Genomic DNA, 16,219 nt, shown 5'->3' on the forward strand with positions numbered 1-16,219 from the left:
TTTCCCTCATTGGCTCCAGTTACCAGTTACCTCCCTCCTGGTCTTTTCATCCCTCTGCTCTCCCCATTCTCTTCCCACTCGGCCACCAAACACACACCTCCTACTGCCCTGATACACCTACATGCCGGTGTGCCCTAGTGCTTCCTAAGTCATTTCTCTGACCCTGGTACCACCTGGACAGACGGTCATGGACTCTATGTTGGTCAGTTAGTCAAGAACATGGAGCTAATACTTTCTGGACATTTATCATGTGACAGGCCTGTGAGGTGAGATTTATTACCTCTCTCTTATCAAAGCAGGAACTCAGGCTCAGAGCAGTAAAGTGACATGTTGGTGGAAACTCTGGGATTTTAATACCACTTTCTGGCTTTATGCAGTACAGGGCCTAAGTTTAAATCCTTCACCCATGTGTCTAGGACCTGTGCCTTGGGGGCCTCTGCTCCCTAGCAAGGTCCTGACCCCATGGTCAGGTGACTTTTAAACCCTCTTCAACTCTGGATGAGACTCTGCTTCCCCATAGCCCCTCACCGATTCCCTTCTCCGAGCGTCGATCGTGCTGTTCTTCGTGTTGGGCACCAAGCCCTTTCCTGCTCTAAGTTCCATTTCCATCCACCAAAACTCCACACAAAGAGCTTCTCTTCTTATTTCTTTTCTATCCTTTGATTTCTCACTGGACTTAAACATCTAAGGTGGATATATAAGGTGGCCCTTCAAACTGGTTAGTTCATCTTTTTAAGCATTCCCATGGTCCCTTTAACACCACCCTTCCCAATTCAATGCCTGCTTCCTCCAACTAAAAGGCAAGTTCCCTGAGAGCAGACAGTGGCTTGTCTTGTACATAAGTGTTTACATGCGCCTACCTCAGTGCGTGTAGATACACAATAAAATTCATTAAAGAAGTAACCTACTGCCTCCTTTTCTCTCACAGACTCTGGGGGACTTGCCGGAAATGGCCACATCGGTCTTATCCACACATCCCCAGTAGCATCGAGCTCTGCATCGTGCTCAGAGTTAGAAACTCTTACGTTTTTGTGGAATGAGCTAAACGGAGGCCTTACTAATCTTCCCTCATGTTGGCCAGACGCTGAGGGTGTCAGAGCCAACCCTCATTTTACTAGAATGACTTCCCGCCTCCCCTAAGGTTGTATGGTGCTGTGTGGAGCCACCTGAAGCCTCTCCCACCTCTTTGCTTTCAGGCCACTTTAAGAGCTCCTGCAGGCAAGGAACAGTCAGAGCAGATGATCAGCAGTGCCTCTCTGTCAAGAGCCAGTTATTATGGCAACTGGCTAAATCTGACATTTCACATCTAGTTCTCTTTCTTCTTGTCCCCAAACCACGATTTCTTTAACGTCACCATAGTCTCACCACCCGCCTCCTTTGAAAACTTCACGACTTTCCTTTGGTTCTCTTCTCAAGTTTCTAAGCACCTTTCTCTGTTCACAGGCAGCTCCGGGATTCGCTCTCTCACCCTGCAGGAGCCTTCTGCTCCTGCCTGCAGTTCATGGGACTCTTTGGAGACGGTTTTGGGGGAGTGTGTGCCACACTACTGAGCAGAGCTGCTGGGATCCCTGGGTCCCCCCTCTGCCCACCTGGCACTCTGCAGTCTCCTCTCATGGCATCTCCCTCCTGCTGTCAGAAATATCGGTAGAGGATCACTTAGGTCAGCGGTTCTCAACCTGTGGGTCGCGACCCCTTTGGGGGTCGAACGACCCTTTCACAGGGGTCGCCTAAAACCATCGGAAAACACATATATAATTACATATTGTTTTGTGATTAATCACTATGTTTTAATTATGTTCAATTTGTAACAATGAAAATACATCCTGCATATCAGATATCTACATTACAATTCATAACAGTAGCAAAATTACAGTCATGAAGTAGCAACGAAAATAATTTTATGGTTGGGGTCACCACAACATGAGGAACTGTATTAAAGGGTCGCGGCATTAGGAAGGTTGAGAACCACTGACTTAGGTGAAGGTTGAGCAATGGACATAGTAAAACATATTATTCATTGCCCTGAGAGGGTGATAATGGGAATTTTGTGAGCTATAACATCTTTCTAAAGTTAATGAGCCAGTTGGCATTTCCCCAAACAAAAGCCCCAGCTGGACAGGGCTTGTCCCCAAGAGGGCACATTCAGGATTGATCTTCCCTTCGCGCCTGGTGTCCCTTCCCCTGTCTCTCCCCTGGTGAAACTGCGTGAGGTCAGCTCCCTTTGGAAGGAGGCATTCGACTCCTTTTGTAGTGAAGACTATGACTCAATCCCGCTGCCTCGTATCCTAGTTAGAACGTTATCATCCTACCGAAAGTTTCCACTGCATTGGGCAGAATGGAATGCCCAACATAGAGAACAAATCTGACTTTGAGCAGCCTGCTCTTTGAATGTATCCTCAGGCAGCAATAGGAAGTAGTCAACAATACAGTGCATGGAGACGCTTTCATTGAAAACCTTCCTCTACTTACTGTAAGGAGACAAGACAATCCCAGTGTGGATTTCTAACCTATAAGCATGGCTGCCTGTGTTCCAGGTGGGAGCACTTTTCACATACGCAACATTATTGGCTCCTCAGGGCCCAGATCCAACTGTGGATCATGAAGGCCCTGGGTAGGCCTGCCCTGAGACCTACAGATTTAGGGACTGTGCTCGTGGCCTCTCCCAGGTATCTCCACCTTCCCCAGGGTTCAGGAGCATGACCTTTGTGGCCACATGTCAGCAGTAGGGCACTAGAATGTAACCCAACCCTTGCGACCAGTTGTAAACAAGGGTTATTTAAGTAGCTTCACCAAGTATCACACTACCTACCAGTAGTATTATCTTCTCACAGCTGGTGTGAATCTCTGAGCAGCCATATAAGTAAACAATAGGAGAGTGATGATAGCAGTTAACCTCTCTTGAACTCCTAGTATGTGGCAGGCACTAGGGTACATGGCTATACACCTAGCCTGCCTACTCTTTCAGCAGTCCTGTGTAGTAGCTATCAATAGTCCCTTGCTGCAGAGGAGGAAACTGAGGCTTAGAGACATTAAGTAATTTGTCCAAGTCACACAGCCAGTAAACGCCAGGGCTAGGATTTTAACTAAAGCCAGTCTAACTCTCAAATGCAAGCTTTTTGCCCAGCAATGCAGCCTATAAAGATAGTGGAAACACCAAACCCTGGGTGGGCTGTTAATTCTGGGGTACAGGGAGATGCTTAGACTTTAAGGGTTCTGGTATCTGATGTTAGCTCTGTTACCCCAAAGGCTGATGCACACAGTGCATGCTTCCATCCTGTCTCGCCTCCTTCATTTATAAAATGGGCACGTTCAAAAACCATATTCATTGTCCTGGCTGGTGTGGCTCAGTTGGTTGGAGCATTGTCCCATACACCAAAAGGTGTGGGTTCAAGTCCTGGTCAGGGAGATCCCCTGAAACCAATTGATGCATCTTTCTGATATCAATGTTTTTTCTCTCTCCATTATTCTCTCTAAAAATCAGTAAAAAAATTAAAAAAATATTCAAAACAAACATCACTGCCATGTCCATTGTTCTGTAGAAAAGCTGCTTGTTCCTGGGCAGGTTGGAAGTGCTTCGCTTCCTCTAATATCCACCTCCCCTCATCAAAGACCCTATATAGTTCAATGATGGAAAACATAGTAACCCCTGACTACAGATACTGTTCAATCCGAATTTTGTTTTGCTTGCAGAGAACAGCAAATCTGTTCATTGGAAACTGGGAGCCGATAAGGAAGTCTGGGTGTGGGTGATGGGCGAACACCATCTAGACAAACCCTACAATGTGCCCTGTAATGAAGCCGTTGCTGAGAACACCCAGCCCACAGCACAGCAGGAAGCGGAAGAGCTCAGGTATGCAATCTGCAAACCCATGAGAGCCTCTTGCCCACAGGACCTGGTGGGAGAGCGGGGTGGGATTTCAAGGGTCACAAAAGTGACTTAGATCCCTCTGGAAGGTCCCTGTAGACTCCTGGTGATTCCTGTCCTTCCCACCATCGAACTAGCTGTTTCCTTTCCCACTTGTCATTCCATTTTGATGTGGATGTGGTTTTCCCAGTGATCACTGCTTTTCCTGGAATCATACTAGAGCAACGCAGGCCGATACAGGTGGACATCAGGAATATAAGTGACTGTTCAAGCTTCCGGCCCTCAAAGAAGATTGCCTAGCTGTGGGCAGCTGATAAGCAGGCCCGTTAGGTGCTTTCCGCTGTGCTGGGCACTGGGAAGTCAAAGATGAACCAGGAGCTTCAGTCTGGCAGGAGAAACAGGCAGCTCCCTGCAGCCAATATAGACTGTGATATGTGCTACGATTAAGTTCTAAACAGAGCATTGAGGGAGCCTGTGGGCAACGTTGAGTTCTGAGTATTTGGGGTACACATGGGCCCCCACACAGTAGGAGATGGGGGCCATGTTCTAAAGGCCAGGTTTAGGAGTTTGGACCACATTCTGTGGACAGGAAGAGGTTTTTGAATAAGGAAGTGACAGGATCAACTGAGAGTTGACTAGGGTGGGAGCAGTGAGTAGGGGATGGATCCCCTCTGTTTGGTGGCCAGGGTGGCCTCTGTGAAGCCGGCTCTCCCTAGAGTGTTGCAGACCTATCTGAGCTGGTGACATAAAAACAGACACATGGACTTCGGTTCAGATCCCCAGGGCTGGTGACGCTGCCTTCCACTTTCTGTAACTTAGAACTACACGTGGACATACAGAGCAAAAGGAATTACCTTCTGCTGATCATAGGAAGGTGGTTTAACATCTGAACCAGGAGATGGGGAGACCAGGGTTCAAATCCTGGCTACCCACTATGTGGCCTTGGGTAAATTATATAGTTATTTTGAGTCTCTTATATACAGCAAAGGTGCCTGGTTGGCTAGGCTCAGTGGTTGAACCAGGAGGCCATGGTTCGATTCCCAGTCAGGGCACATGCCTGGGTTGTGGACTTGATCCCCAGTAGGGGGCGTGCAGGAGGCAGCCAATCGATGATTCTCTGCCATCATTGATGTTTCTATCTCTCTCCTTCTCCTTTCCTCTCTGAAATCAATAAAAATATATATATTTTTTTAAAAAGCAAAGGTAATGGTGCCTTCCTCACAGGATTGTTCTGAGGATTAAGTTAATCTCTTTAAAATACTAAGCCAACAGCTCAGAGGATTATAAGCACGCAGCCAGGGGTATCTGTTCCTGGTTTTCACATAATCTGAATGTGGGCATCTGCTTTGGAAAAGCTGTCCGTGTTCAGGAACGCCTTTGGTAATTCCACATTTGTTTCTCTTCAGCAAAGCTCAGTCCAAACATTTCACCAGTAGCTTGACCACAAAATCACACGACTGTGATCTGCAAACACCAGGTACCTGGGAGTCTCCGAACATCTGTAAGAAAGTGGCAGGGCAGGAGGAATCGGACCCAGGCTCGAGGCCAGCGCCGACCCTTAAAGAAGAGAAAACCCCAGTGAGTCTTTCCTATCTGCAAACGGGCAGAATTTCATCCCTGGGGAGACAAAGGTATTGGGACCATTGAGACAAATGAGCTGGGCAGCACATTCTTAAACTGGCTTTTTTGGGGGCGGGGGGGTGGGGGTGCAGGGAGTCCTCTTAACTTGAAGGTCCTACTGTTCATTGCAGTTGGGGGATTTGGTTCACCTGTAAAGCACCTCTTCTTCATGGGACTGAAAGTGTGAAAAAAGAAGTCTAGGAATAAAATGTTGCATGTTAAGCTGTTTTCGGGGTTTATTTTCCCGTTTTATGTCTTCTAATCTGGGGTCCGCAGCTTTTGCTGGGAAGGGCCAGATAGTCCACACCGAGGGTGTGGGCCCGAGGGTCTTTGTCTCAGCTGAATGGGCACGGCGGTTCCAGAGAAACCTTATCTACCAGGCGGGCAGAGGGCCGGGGTCATCTGCAGGCTGCAGTCTGCTGGCCCCTGGCCCATAACGCCGGCCCACGTATGATCTACGTTTTGTTCTCTTGAGTCTCCCCTTTTAGTTGAGGACAAATATCAGTGCCTCTTTGGTTTCGTAGGTTCTGCCCATGATTGTGGGGACAGCTGTTTCCTCAACACAGCAGAGTTTTATACTCAGAACTGGCAGGGGTTCTCTTCTGCTTCAGGTGTTTAAAAAGCTCAAACATAATTTGCTGCTTGGAGGATCGTGTGGAAGAACAATGATACTATATTGTCAAGTACCTCCTGCTGCGAGGAATTTCATGACACTGAGAATTAGTGGGGGATTGGCACGTTGGCTTCTGCTCAGGTCCTCAGCTCCACCTCACAGGTTGCGTATCTCACCCTCTCGGAGGCCGTGGGAAAGAGGTTCAGTTATCTGTCTTGCCTACTTCACAGGCTCAGCCCACGGCAAGCACACTGCTGAGTGTCTCCTCTAATTCTCAGTGCAGTTATGACCCAGGGGGAGTGGGGGGGATGTGTGTTTGTCCATTATACAGCCGAGGGAGCTGTGGTCAGGTGTGCTTATGCCATCTGCCCAAGGTCTTCTAGTTGATAAAACACTGAACCAGGATTCAAAACTAGGTCTGCAAGAGCCCTACCTAGGTCACTCTGTAACTATTGTCCCCGATCGCCTTATTCATCTGAGGAATGTGAAGACGCTTTACAAAGGGCTGTACATAGGAGGCTCCAAATATTTAGGGCCAGAAAATTCTAAAATTTGGCTTACGCCCCAGAGTCAGCCCTGGGTACTTTCAGTGAGGCACTCAGGTTTTCCTAGGCCCGCTTTGCTCTCAACACCTTTAATACCAAACTGCCTCCGACAGCCAGCCCGCTTTCCAACACCCCGAAAGTGAGGAACAACAGCGACAACAAAACACCTCCGTCCGGAGCATCAAGTATGCACGCTTCTCCTTGAATTGCAATGCTTGCCTAGAAAACAGATTTCATGAGGAAGACAAAAAGATTAAAATGCAAATTAGATATCCTGGTTACTCTTCTTTTCCTGTCATACACATTAGAGGGAGAGTGGCACTCCTCCGTTCCTTAGGTGTTTGCCAAACTGTCCTATGCAGAGAGACTGGGGCAGGGGACCAGGAAATCTGTAGGTACAGGCCTATGGAAAAAGCAGGTAGACGTTTTTTCTGTTCCTGCTTTTCATCTTTCTTTTCATCAGAGAAAATGCTTCAAGGTCTTAGAAAAAAATATATATAGACAGTGAGAAGGTCGAAGATGGACTGGTTTACTCATTCATTTAAAAAGTGCCCATCCTGTGGGAGCCATTGAGATGACAACTTAGGGGTGAAAGCAGAGTCCCTGCTGCTGTGACCTCTGGTGGAGCAAGCAGGGAGAGACTGCATGCAGCACATCATTTCCGATGGTACCTGCTCCAGGGAAAGGACGTGTGTCCCTGCGCCCATTATGCTAGAACGGGAGCCATGCAGGGATGGCAGGGCGGCTTTGCAGGGGACAAGCAGCCGGAGATGGCGAGACAGGATGACTGTGGCCGGCGGGGGAGCAGGGGGGCTTTGACTGGCGTGTAGATGGGAAGGAGAAGAGGTTATTATGATTGAGTGAGGGGGTGGGGTGGGCAAGGCCAGGCAGGATAGGGTCTTGGGGACAACTTAAGCGTTTTGACCCTTTTTTATCAAGAACAATTGGAAATTGTCAGTGATTGTGGATCGAGGGCCTGACCTGATCAGATTTCTATTCTGAAGGGGATTTAGCTGTCACTCAGCCAGGTTCTGAGACGTGTAGGTTGGGAAGCAGGTGCCACTGCAGGCAAAGACGAGTCTGATGAGGAGTTAATAGGAGTCAGAGAAGATGACGGGCTATGCAGTGTGTGAGCAGACACCCTGTCCCCAACCCCGGGAGGGAGCTGGGGTAAGAACTCAGCACTCAAGGCTGAGGGGATATCCGTAGGGACCTCAGTGTGGACAGCCCTCCAAATGCAGCCAGTGCCTCCCCCAACCCCCTCCTGCAAGAGAGTTTGGGAGAGAACAGAACAGTTCTGAGTGTGGCTGGGAGAATGGCAGAGATGCTAATTCAGGGATAAGCTCCTTTGTGTTTCTCTGTTATATGAAATTTGTAGGCTGGGAACTCATTCATCAGTTGCCTGACTATCCTTGCCCTAAAGGGGACCTTGAATAAAACTGTATCTGCTCATTTGTAGATTTTATTTCCAGAGAATTACTATTTTTATAGAAATGGCCTTCAGAATGGACCACACTGAAAAACAGGAGATTAAAAAAAAATAGACCACAAACATCCAGGATGCAAAGCATTCAAAAAATAAGACCTTGAAGATAGCAGATTTAAAATCCTTGAGCAAGATCCTTCCCCTTCATATCCTCTTTAACCAAATGGAGTTGGAGGTGACCCTTTCTCACCCCTACTGTGTGCACACAGACACACACATTGCACAGGCAACACACACACACACACACACACACACACACACTGCACACACTGCCACAAGGTCCTTACACCAGCTTTTAAGTCTGTCATTTCACTATAACAACTGATAACAAAATCTCGCCACTAAAATGTACATTTTGCTTGTAAACTTGACATTGAAACCATGGTGGTTTTCAAATATACTTGTGTTATTCTAATTCATAGCATTCTGTTTCCATTTGTAGGTAGCAGTGAAGGAGCAACCCATCAAATGATTTTCAGCCATAATGAGACACTTCCACTTAGCTTGCCCTTGAGACCACAGCTTAGCTTGCTGTCTACTCAGACACCGACAGTTCCCTAAAAGCAGGTTTTGGCTTTCTGACTTCATAAAGGAGAGACTCAGAAACCAGATACAAAGATCAGATCACTTCTCTGAAAGAAAAGAATATGCTGAATTGTCTGTTTGGACCCTTATTCATCTCCAGGTGCTCTTGCATAGCAACCAAAGTTTAGGGGTTGATGTATCTTGCACTTTCTGTAAAGGACGAAAAGCAATATTAGAGCCCAGATCCTTAGGTGATTTAATTAGAAGTGAGTATGGCCCTAGCCAGTTTGGCTCAGTGGATAGAGCGTTGACCTGTGGACTGAAGGGTACCAGGTTTGATTCTGGTCATGAGCATGTACCTGGGTTGCAGGCTCAATCCCCAGCCCTGGTGTTTCTCTCTCTCTCTCTCTCTCTCTCTCTCTCTCTCTCTCTCTCTCTCCCCCTCTACCTTCCTCTCTGAAATAAATTTTTTTTTTTTTAAAAAGAAGTGCATATGAAACCACGGTGAGTAGGCAAGGTGGAAAAGCCTGCCCCACCCCAGATAGATGCCCTTGTCTGGCCTGGAGGAACACCCTGGGGTAGCCTGACTCTCATCTGTAGAGAGCCACACTGCCATTCCCTGAAAGGGAGTTGGGCTCACACTTAGGGTAAGGAAGCCCACTGTAAGCAGGATGAGAAAGGTGTTCCTGAAATGCAAACTAGAATTTTAGGTTGAATATGAGAAAAAAGGAATAATCCCAAACCAGTGACTGTTTCCCGTTTGTATATTCCCTTCCACTATACATGCAGGAAGCACACCAATATTATTTTTGTGAGAGATAAAGTATTGCCTATACCCGGTAAAAAGAGTTGAGGAATTAATTGTGCTCATTTTGTTAATTCAAGAGGATAGCCATAACCAGAGAGTAACACAATTACCATGTAGTTCTGTGTAACTGTAATAGAATTTTGTGGTAGTTTGTAAGATAAAATTTTACACAAGATATATTTTTAAATCCTGGGCCTTAAAAGTCAATTAAACGGTTGTGTTTTTATAAACAGGATGCTGCATGAAAAGCTTAACATAAATTACAGAAGAGGAAAACATTTCTAGTCTGGAGAGTTGTACATTATGAAGTTGATGACACACTTCATTTTGTATGACTGCAAGTGATATTTGCAATAATTCACTTATCCAGCTCACTAGAAGTAGTGTTCTGGGAAAAACAGATGGATTCCTGAGTTAGGAGACGTGGAGTCCTGTTGACCACTAGGAGCCAGCCATTCGATCTCTAAAAAAATGGAAGTTTATGGTGGCTACATATCACTGGTTTGAATGTAAGAATGAAATGAAATAATATACATAAAATTGTTATGTAAAGTATTATGTCTGATATATTTTTTCTATCATTATTTATAGTTAGGTTCCTATTTTCCATTGTGTCAAAACTTCCAAAATCAATCATGTGATTAAGACTCCTTGTCTATTCTCTTAACAGTCCTTTATTTATACTAATACTTTATATCTAATAATTACTTTCTTTCCCTTGCTCTTCTTCTTTTTCATGGGTCATACATCAGGGATCTCCCTGGTGAGAATGTAAGAGTAGCCTTTGAAACTCTCCTCTATCTGAAAGGCTTTGCCTGAACAGCCCTTATCAGTTCTGCATTATTTTCTGGGATGTACTGCCCAGTTCTGCAGTGGGCACTTTGCTTTGAGGGGCTGTAGGGGGAAGGTGTGATGAAAGTGGATGGCTGTTCATCTAGTGTGGCCATGCTGTGCTTTAATCTGCTCAAAATAAGCTCAAATAGTGTATTGTTTAAAGGTGTGCCGTCAGAGTACACATCGTATTAGAGTCCGCTGTACTTTTAAGTCAGGTGATCCAGTAGTCTCTGTGCAGAGATTTTGCTAGAGAAACAGGGGAAAGACTGCCTAGGGTCTCTGTTGTCCTAACTCGTGTTTCAGCAAAAGCATCCCACAGGGACTGTGTGCTGTGTTTTCAGCAGTAGAACTGCTTGTCCCGTTTTTCATCTTGTTAGTCTAGTTGGCCTTAGGAAAATACCTCCACTCTCTCTATTATTATTATTCTTTGTAACTTTATCAAAGCGCAGTTCCATTATTCTGACTCGCCCATTATTTTATAAAGAAAAAAAGCTAACTCCCAGTATGTTCAAAAGCTGAATATCATAGTCATCACTGGGAATTTCCTCTTTCATTTACAATGGCAGGGAATAGAATGATCTGATTGGTCCAGTGACCTGGTTAGCAGAATGGGTAAGCTGTAAGTCATCGATTTTCAGGTACATTTGAATTCAGTCTATCTTGATTAGTATTAAAACTAGACTGGGATTTCTTTTAGTGATTGAGAAAGTGCTTCACGAATCTATAATGTGTTCACCCATTCAACAAATACTTACTGAGGCTTTACTAACTGCCAGTCCCTGCTGTGTTTGCGGAGACTTGAGATGTCAGTGAATGAAGCCAACAAGGTCTTTGCCCGGGAGGTTATTAAGGAACCATCAGCCTATTAAGGAACACCATGGATTTAAGAGGTTTTTAAGGACAGAGTGAGTAAATACTTAACCTAGTCATTTGTTGGCAAAAGTAAACTCTTGATTTTACTTTTTCATCTCCACAGTAAAAACTGAGTGTTAATAATGTTCTATTTATGGGAACTTTCTGGTTTACTTGGGGTTAAAGGTGCTTGGCATTGGTCTGATTGCATAGCCCTACTTTTAAATAGAGTAAACATTAACTTAGTGACCAGAATGAACTATTTTTTCAAACTAGTTTTAAAAGTGTAATTAGAATAAATCCTCATACTGCACAGAGTTTCTATGGGGAATATAGTTTATAACCATTTAATATTGATGTTGCCAGCTATCAATGTTGCTAACAGCATCTTTTGATAACCCAACTGTTTATGTCAATTCGATTTGCCATACTTCTAAGTTTAAGGTAATTTTATATATATATATATGTGTATAAATATGTATATATATATGTATACATACACACACACACACACACACACACACACATCCATCCTTTGGCCAATATGGATGGGCTCCACTCCCAGATTTAGTTGGGTCTGCACTGATTAGCGGGGCCATATTCTGACTCGGTGTCTGGAGGATATCCACTAGCCCCTGATGCCACTGGCTTTCAAGTTTTCTCTTTATTTTTTGGAGTTTTTGCACAAATATTATGTGGAAGTTTTTAATTTATTATTAAATTAATTGGTTAATAACATTATATAAATTTCACGTGTACAACTTTATCATATGACATCTGTGTGTGTTTTACTGTGTGCTCACCATCCTAAGTTTAATCTCCTTCCATCACCCTATATTTGATCCCCTTCCCCCTCTTCACCCTCTCTCTTCCCCTCTGGTAGCCACCAACCTGTTGTCTGTATCTATGAGTTTGGTTTTTTGTTTATTGTTTTGTTTTCTATCCCACATGTGAATGAATCATACATTTCCTGTCCTTTTTCATCTGACTTATTTCACTTAGCATAATTTTCAAGATCCATCCATGTTGTCACAGGTGGCAATATTTCATTTTTTTTATGGCTGAATAGTATTCTAATATATATATCACATCGTCTTTAATCATCCATTGAAGGACACTTAGGTTACTTCCATGTCTTGGTATTGCGAATAATGCCCATGTTCACTGCAGCAATATAGTTTTTATCTTTAAATAAAGCAAATATGAAGCAGATAAGATTGCTTTAACTCTGCCCATAGAGTTTCAGCAGTTGTAGAAGTCTCTGTAATGTGGCAGATGGGAGGTGACTGCAGTGGCCTGCATGCATGAAGGCAGACATATGTTTTCTGGGACACCCTGCCGAAGGAGCAAGCTGTAGACATGGGGAGGACACAGGGTTCCATCTCTGCTTTTCTACCTATTATGTCACTCTGCCTTTTTGGTGAAGGGAAAATACCTGTTTGACACCTTTATGGGGTTGATATGAAGGTCCAATGACATATTGGGCTTGAAAGTACTTTGTAAGCAAAGATGATATAGGTAGATGGGTAGTTTGCCTCCCTTTCTTGTGTTCTAAATAGGAACAACTGGAGAGCATATTCCCTGGAATACAGCTTCCTGTGGAAGCTTCAGAGGCGGCATGGCACCTTCTCCAAGAAGCCTCTTCATCCCTCCTCTGGGACGCTCAGAGGGGCCGCGGTACTCCTGAGGTTGTCTCCCTTCGGTATTGGTGTCATAAATGATCACTGTGAGCCACTAGTCTGGCTGCTTTTTAATACAGGAAACCTCTTTTCTATTACACGATTTTCAGCCTATTTCATTGTACTGGGCGTATTGCAGGGATTTGTACACATGTAAGTGTACCTGAATGAACCTGCTCTCCACAAGTCCTGATTAAGTTCATCATATTATTTGAACACTTTAAAAGAATGGCAGTTCTTCTTTCACCTTGAAAACTAGTGTTTTTATAAATGGGGTTCTTAGCATGTGTGAATAGTTTCAGAATTTATAATATGTTTTAGACATATGGATGACCTTGAATAGAAATATCGATCTCTGGTCTGGTTGTTAAACTAATCAATTATTTAGGCTAAAACTCTTCTACCCAAGAACCAGCTTTGGTAACTAAAACCAAAACCTAAAACTTCAAAGAAAGGATGCCAACTCTGACTGCCACCAGTAGATGGTGCTGATGGTCACCGTGGTCCCTTTAGTCCCTGGCCCCACAACACCACATCCTTTCCATTGTCTAGTTCATGTGTCTGTGCTTACTTTTGAGTTATTTTAAGAATATTAATAGCACATCATACCTGATAGGTGTAAAAGCAATGAGTATATTGAAAGTGCTAGTAAGAAAAGGAATATGAAACAAAAGAGAAAAATAAGATAATAAGGAAAAAGCAAGTAGTAAGAAAACAATGTTGAAGGGATAATTCCAAGGGACAAAGAATAACTCATACAATAGGTTTAAAGTGTTGTACCCATGCAGATGGCTGTAACTGCCAAGTGATGGGGAAGCACTGAAATAGACAACACTTTGGAAAAATGGGTTAGAAGAGCAGTGCCAGATGCCTAGTAGCCTGATGCTAATTCAGGAAACAACTCACAGTTTGCTCAGCCATGGAAAGGCTGAGCATGGTAGAAGTGTGGCTGACCAAACCTTGGTCCAAAGTTCTACTAGTTCAGGGGTGGGCAAACTTTTTGACTCGAGGGCCACAATGGGTTCTTAAACTGGACCAGAGGGCCGGAACAAAAGCATGGATGGAATGTTTGTGTGAACTAATATAAATTCAAAGTAAACATCATTACATAAAAGGGTACGGTCTTTTTTTTCAATAGTTTTATTCATTTCAAACGGGCCGGATCTGGCCCGCAGGCTGTAGTTTGCCACTAGTAACTAGTTGCACAGGCCCAAATCCTTCTGAACCAAACGATGGAGAGGCTCTGAGTGCAGCTAGTGTGGTCAGGGCATCATTACTAAGGTTCTTGAGGAAGATTTTCAACATAAAAGAAACTGACCCTTTTTGCAAAATGGTGATGTCCCACAAGCCGTGTCATTGAGGAAAGGGAGGGTGAGCCTGTTTCTAAAGCTCACATTCCTTATAATGGAGACGTATCCAGGGACTGCAAGCATGAGCCCTCCAAAGCTATCCTGGACTTGTGAACAGACGGACTTACACAAAACCTGGCCGAACAGTTCTAACCTGTTCACAAATAGAGGAATGGATACTGTACTCTTCTGTTTTAGATACAGAGCAGCTATGTACTTTTTATAATATAAAATAAGAAAAAGTGAGACAGCATGTAAGTAGCCATTGTGAAACCTATAGGATGCATTGCTTTGCCAAGGAATAAGCATAAGAAATCTCTAACCTGGAACTTATCTTCCTGTCACAGTGGGAAAATGTTGACACAGTGGAAAAAGCATAAACTCTGGCACCAGCCAGCGGTGTGAGTTTAGTCAGCTACTCAGCTCCTCTGAGATTCACTTTCATCATCTGAAGATCGGGCATGATGCTACCCATCCGTCAGAGATGTTGCCAGAAGTAAAAGTAATACGACGTCACTAACACAGTGCCGGGTCATAGCAGGCCTCCAGTGACCAGTAGCCACTAGTGGAATTAGCACCAATAGCACTGCCCATGATTCATAAAATCTCTCAGCCGAGAGCTTGACAAGTGTGCCACCAGCAATTGTACCAGCTTTATCAGCTAATACAGACTAAACTTGTCTCACAAATCGACCAGAAAGGCAATGGTTAAAACCCAATAGAATGACTCTTTCTCCCTTAAAACATCCAGGATGGGGTTCTGGTTCAGAAGGGCTCAGTCACCCAGGGACTCAGGCTTTTGGTGGCTCTGCTGTCATTAGTACTAGTGTGACTGCCACTTCGATTCCAGCCCAAAGGAAGGGGGAGGGGCCTGGGTGCATGTGTGAAGCAGGTGCTAGGACCCCAACAGAAGTGGAAAATACCAGTTACCACCTTCACTGTATTGGAGATACCTTACTCACATGGGCGCACTGGGCTGGCTGCCTGTGCCTGAGTACACATGCCAGCTACTGCAAAAAAAAAGGGGTGAAATTGAGGTAGCTGTACAGGTGTATTACATAGCATAGTAAGTACCTAAAGTATGCTCTGTGCTCCATGCTGCTTCTTGGTAGCAATCTTTTGCTGAAAATATGCAATTTCTGATCTATCCCGAAATTTAGCCATGAGTCTTCAGGCACAAGGCACAACGTCATGGTAATATGGGGTATGGGTGGCTATATTGGGCTATACAGTCCCATCTTGGACTTGGCGCAGACTTTGCACTCAAGCCAGGGACTGGGTGACAGGGGCCTGTGTACCTGACCTGGTTTTAAGAGGCACCTGGTGCTATATGCCAGCTTAGTCACAATGCCAGAGAGGTTGGCACGTGGCTGGTAGGAATAACATCAGGGAATCCAGACAGTGGATCTGGGAACCCTACTAGCAGGAACTGCCTCTTGGGAAAGCCATCTAGATTAGCAGAAACCCAGATACCGGGCTGGGTAACAGGGTCAGGAGAAAGGGAGGGAGGAATGTGATAAGGCAGGGAAAGTGGGCAGGGTGACCAGGCACCAGACTGGTATTCCAGGCATGCCTCCAGTCTTAGATAGGGAGCAAGGCATATGCAGGTAATGGCAGAGACTAAGCCTTTCCCTCGTCTGACCTAAAGCAGGGCATGGGTAGAGCAGGGATTAAGAGGAAAAAGAGAGTTTAGATTAAAAAGTAATGTTGAGCCAGGCCAGCGTGGCTCAGTGGTTGAGCATCAACCTATGAACCAGGAGGTCACGGTTTGATTCCCAGTCAGGGCACGGGTTGTGGGCTTGATTCCCCAGTGTGGGGCGTGCAGGAGGCAGCCGATCAATGATTCTCATCATTGGTGTTTCTATCTCTCTTTTCCTCTCTGAAATCAATATATATATATTAAAAAATAAAAATAAAAGAGAGCTAAGAATTGGCCATTGGGTTTAGCATGTGTGGTCACTGGTTGCCTTTGACAAGAGCTGTTCCTTGGGGAGAGTGGGGATGAGAATGTCTCCCTGGCCAGGCTTCAGGCTCTGGGAAAGA

General features: G+C 44.8%; 1 protein-coding gene across 6 annotated transcripts in view; it reads left to right on the forward strand.

Moving 5' to 3' along the window:
- Positions 1-16,219, forward strand: part of SH2D4A (SH2 domain containing 4A) — a 51,547-nt gene that overhangs the window by 11,483 nt on the left and 23,845 nt on the right. For all 6 annotated transcript variants that reach the window (XM_006765506.2, XM_015565170.1, XM_015565173.1 and 3 more), the window contains exons 3-4: positions 3,691-3,850; positions 5,272-5,443. In XM_006765506.2, the coding sequence (XP_006765569.1) occupies positions 3,691-3,850; positions 5,272-5,443 (332 nt within the window). The remainder of the gene's footprint in view (positions 1-3,690; positions 3,851-5,271; positions 5,444-16,219) is intronic.

The sequence above is a fragment of the Myotis davidii genome, unplaced genomic scaffold (assembly GCF_000327345.1).
Source record: "Myotis davidii unplaced genomic scaffold, ASM32734v1 scaffold93, whole genome shotgun sequence".
Classification (NCBI taxonomy): domain Eukaryota; kingdom Metazoa; phylum Chordata; class Mammalia; order Chiroptera; family Vespertilionidae; genus Myotis; species Myotis davidii.